Source organism: Glycine max, chromosome 19 (genome assembly GCF_000004515.6).
Source record: "Glycine max cultivar Williams 82 chromosome 19, Glycine_max_v4.0, whole genome shotgun sequence".
NCBI classification, from domain to species: domain Eukaryota; kingdom Viridiplantae; phylum Streptophyta; class Magnoliopsida; order Fabales; family Fabaceae; genus Glycine; species Glycine max.
The window spans coordinates 44,755,625-44,760,559 of record NC_038255.2 but is presented as its reverse complement, the minus strand read 5'-3'; the positions used below and the strand labels follow the sequence as shown (position 1 = coordinate 44,760,559).

At 29.4% G+C, this 4,935-nt stretch overlaps 1 protein-coding gene across 1 annotated transcript; it reads left to right on the top strand.

Annotated features, from left to right (window-relative positions):
• The first annotated feature begins 2,502 nt into the window (after positions 1–2,502).
• Positions 2,503–4,718, top strand: LOC778084 (transcription factor RAX2). Its single transcript, XM_006604517.4, has 3 exons — positions 2,503–3,012; positions 3,153–3,282; positions 3,603–4,718. The coding sequence occupies exons 1-3, from the start codon at positions 2,877–2,879 to the stop codon at positions 4,327–4,329; spliced, it is 993 nt and encodes a 330-aa protein (XP_006604580.1). The 5' UTR covers positions 2,503–2,876; the 3' UTR covers positions 4,330–4,718.
• Positions 4,719–4,935: the final 217 nt, after the last annotated feature.

The following is a 4,935-nucleotide window of genomic DNA, read 5'->3' as shown; positions in this document are numbered from 1 at the left end:
ATTAGACACTATTTTAAAAAATTAATGGTCCTTTTTTACTATAAGGCATTTTATAATTCTTATATAATATTTTTTTATTAGTTTCCTTGTTAAATACTCTACGTATATTTTTTATTGGTAACGATGCATAATATTTTTAAACTTTAATGTTTTATATCACTCATAATAAATTAATGATTATTAATAAAGATAAAATTATATAATACATTAGTAACATTTAAAAAAAATAAAAATAACTATTTTTTATTGATAGTGTGATTATGTTCCAAATATCTCATATCAAAGACCAGATGGAGTATAATTAAGGGTGATGAGTTCAAATCTCATTTACCGAAAATAATAATAATTGTTATGCACAGTACTAGTATTACCCAGTCAAACTGAAGTTAATGTATGTTGAAAGTCCAGAAAATTTTGATTTTTCGAAATTAAAAACTTCAAGTTGTGAAAGACTTCTACAACACAACAAGCTGGGACATTAATAGCAGATATCGATGGTATATACATTGACAAGTTTATCGCTTTGGATTGGTCCATAGTGAAAATTCTCCTTTACGATTATGCCATTGTCAAGAGACTTAATTAAAAACTTGCTAAGTTATTGAAAGGATCAATAACACCACAATATATATATATATATATATATATATATATATATATATATATATATATAATTTTTTTTAAAGGATAAACTTTTGCAACATTCGAATAATTAAATATTGATATCTATTTTATTTTCAACTAAATGAAAAAAAACCCTGCATACTAGTTGTTTCGGTCATCGTTGATTTCGTAAAAATAAAAGTAAATTTATGCGATCAAATGTAATTTATTTCAACATTTTATAACTTGTAAAATAATTCTAAGCGATTGATTTTTTATTTATTAAATTCATTCACATGACAAGAAGTTTAATTTTCTTTAAAAATTCAATTTAAATAAAATGAATAAGTTTTGGAAAAATTTTTGCTGGTTCTTTTAACTTAATTTAAATTAGTTAGAATTTAAAATGACTTTTATTAGCAAAGTTCTAATATAATGCGCAATTAATAATTTTTAGATTAGAAGTAAGTTTTAAGATAAAAAATTATAATATTATCAAATAATTTTAACTAATTTTTATTTATCTTTTAAGATGTAATAAAAAAAATACATTTTAAGATATAAAAAAAGCCCAAATACTATCTACGACTTTCTTTCTTTTCACAGGTTTTGAATCCTAAAAGTTAAAACACTTCAAAAGATAAATTTAAAATAAATTATAACAATTTCAATAAATTAATTTTGGTTTATGCATAAACAAATGCTCGATCGGTCCAAACTCCAAAGAATATCAATGATATATAACCTCCACATGTTTATATATAAAATAACAATTTAATTAACAAATAAAACATATTTGGCTTTATTTATTTTTTTAATTATGTTATAGCATCTTTTTATAAGTACAAAAAAACATGGAACTTTTATGTAGATTTTTAGATTAAGTGGATCTTATGAAATATTAAGATAAGTTTAATCCATGGATGTTCATGTAAACAAAAGTAACTAGTTTAAGAAATTGTGGAATCCCTAAGCTATACTTCAAATTTATCATTCTAATTAGATGATTATTTATAAGAGAATAGGACAAAAAGTTATCATGTTTATTTATTACAGTATTTTATAACGCGGGGATGGTCACAAGTTTGTCTTGTATATAAGACTATATTTTATTTAAATTCAGTTTTCATCCGTAATCTTTGGATATAGTCGTAATATATTATAATTTTTAAGGCCAACTTTTTCAAAACAATATTTAATTATCAATCATAAACATAAATTTAATAGAATTATGAAGTGATCATAATAGACATCTCTATATATCATATATAATCACATTGACACTTGTTGAGGATTTGTTAATTTTCTCTTGAATACTTCTAAACTTTTAATCCCTACACTAACTTATTTTAATTGTTCAAAAAATCTTACACTATTATTCTTTATATATTACATTAATTTTCTTAATTGTTTAAAATCTCAAGAGATGTCAGGGGTTATATGCAATCTCAAGTATAATTTATCCTATCAAATATTTCATTAATGTACTTTTTTTTTTTTTATCACATATCACCTATTATATTTATACATATTCTATGTGTTAAATAGAGTTTGGTGTTTATCAGAACTTTTCCGAATGTCTGATATAAGAAAGGATATTTGTCATCTTGGTTTTTTGAATTGGTAGGTTGCATTATATGATTCTATAATAAATGTTAAATTAATTTCCAAGAAGAAATATTGAAAGAATAGCGATACTAGTAATATAATATCATACCGTAAAATTCCCATTTTTAAGAATTTACATCATCCATTCACCTCCTCGCAGTAGATGAATAGATAATGATGACCCCAAATTACATTAATGAAGAACAATTAAAAAAGGATCGAGTCTAAAGAGCTATCAGCAGTGCAAGAAGCAGCATATAATTGAACCTTCAACTTGACAATAGTTTACTCATGACTTGGCCCATTGCTTGAAAATGTGTATCACTAGACCATCGTTTTCAAGGAAAAAAAAATCATACACGTTATAACTTAGAGCAGACTTTGGATACTTAAAATTGTGACCAAGTTAAGCTCCTTCTCTTAAAAGGTTCCTTTGTATATGGTGATAGAACCTTCTATAGGCTAATCAATGATATAATTTAGGAAACTGACAAGACAATTGAAGTTACAGAGGCTGTTCCCTTTGACTTGTGCCATTTCTTCTCTGAATAAACTTCTATTGATGCCCCGCTCCACGTTCCATTCTTCAGTATTCTTGTAGTTTGTACCTTCCTCAGACTCCCACTTCAGAAACCAAGTAGAGAGAGGGAGATTAACAGAAAGTGATGGGTAGAGCTCCTTGTTGTGACAAGGCAAATGTAAAGAAAGGGCCATGGTCACCAGAAGAAGATGCAAAGCTAAAGGACTACATAGAGCAACATGGCACTGGAGGCAATTGGATTGCGCTTCCACAAAAAGTTGGTAAGTGCATAATAGAGATATGATGATGAGTCATATTACACTTTTCAAGCTAATGATGGCATGTTCATATGCAAGGATTCTTATCTTACCTCTTTTTTTTCCTTTGTCTTTGTGTTTCTGATTGAGTTTGTTTATCGCAGGTTTGAAAAGATGTGGAAAGAGTTGTAGACTAAGGTGGCTTAATTATCTTAGACCCAACATTAAGCATGGTCAATTCTCTGAAGCAGAAGATAAAATAATCTGTAGCCTCTTTGCTAGCATTGGAAGCAGGTTATACCCTTCATTCTCTTAGATTGATTATTGCACACCTTTCACTTTTGCCACTCTGATGTCACTTGTCAGAAGCTTCCCTAAACATGAAAACTGTACCAATAATTTCCAATTGAAGAAACAATCAAAGGGTCTTTTTTTCACTTTTTGGAAATAGAATATGCAAGTACAATACAGATATGATCATATATGGATATGATGTGTACTTTTAGATTATCTGCATCAGTTCTTGCATGCCAAATTTAGATCTGCTATGAATGTTAGTGTAATATTAGTACCAGTAAGTTTCTTATAGTGGAAGATATTTTCACTGAGTGTAGGTGGTCCATAATAGCATCTCAGTTGCCGGGGAGGACTGACAATGATATCAAGAACTATTGGAACACCAAGCTTAAGAAGAAAATGATGGCCATGAATCCTTCACTCCAAAGGAAGCCTCAACAAATTACCCTTTTATCCATCCTTCAAAGTTCAGCATATTCATCACCATCGTCATTCAGAGACAGTAACAACATCTCATACTACCACCCTCACGGTTCCTTTTCCTACTCGTCAAATCTTCTGAGTGGTAACAACACTTCTGCTTCTGCTAATTCCTTCTTTCAAGCACAAGAGAGTTTCATTGACCCCACTCAGAAGTGCCAATTCAAAGATAGCAGCAACAATAGCATGTTTTTGTTTGGTGGTGAAGCCACAGCCACAGCCACTAGTTGCAGCTCTTCTGATGGGAGCTGCAACAACCAGATAAGCCATGTCATAGAGCCAGAGTTTGGTGATGCAAGTTTTGTTGGTGGGGCTAATAATAATATTCACCCCTACAGTGGGGTGCTGGAAGATAATAATACTCAGAAGTTGATGATGTTCTCCAATGCTGGTGGTAGTGGTAGTGTTAGTGGGTGGACAGACAAACAAAATGGATTATTATGGGAACAAAATCCATTGGATTATGGTCTAGATGAAATTAAACAGCTAATTAGCACTAATAACAGTTGCAACAACTTTTTGTTTGATGACAAGAAGACACAAGAAAGAGTCACTTACTTCTGATGATGCTGACTGTGATTAAAAATTAAGAAGATTTCTTCAGACTTGTGACTTGTTGGACTCTGTTTGTTTGTGCTTTTGTGGTATGGGTTTTTAGTTTTAGTTTTTACTTTTTAGTATTGAATTAAATAGAACCACTTTCTTTGTTTGAAAGCACATTGTAAAAGTTTCCTTTTTGCAGTTACTTTGCCGACGTAACCCTACCCATTCACATTCAAACCATATACACATGTCCTAAGGAAGATAATAAAAAAAGGAGGAACACTAGGAACCTTTGATAACTAGAGTTCCCTGTATGTAATCCTTTCATCATCTTCCAAACATCATAAAGAGGCTTGCGGTAGCATCCACTAATATTTTTCGTGTATCACATGCAACATTATTATATTTCTCATTTTTTTTCCTTCATAAAGTCAATCAATGCAATGTGCTTATTGTGTAATGTGGAAAAACTTAAAGTAAACATTATATTTTAATCTAAAACTTTAAGGGTTAGGTTTATAATTTTTTTTTCTTATGTGATATTTAATTTTTTTTATTCCTATCTTATATGAAACTTTACTTCATGAATACGTATTGTATATACAATAATAATTATCCTCTTTTTAT

What these genes read in the sequence shown, in the direction of transcription:
- LOC778084 (XM_006604517.4), top strand. Translation starts at nt 2,877, where the DNA reads ATGGGTAGAGCTCCTTGTTGTGACAAGGCAAATGTAAAGAAAGGGCCA. An exon ending in TGCGCTTCCACAAAAAGTTG is followed by an intron (nt 3,013 to 3,152) that starts GTAAGTGCATAA and finishes TGTTTATCGCAG; the next exon opens with GTTTGAAAAGATGTGGAAAG. An exon ending in TTTGCTAGCATTGGAAGCAG is followed by an intron (nt 3,283 to 3,602) that starts GTTATACCCTTC and finishes CACTGAGTGTAG; the next exon opens with GTGGTCCATAATAGCATCTC.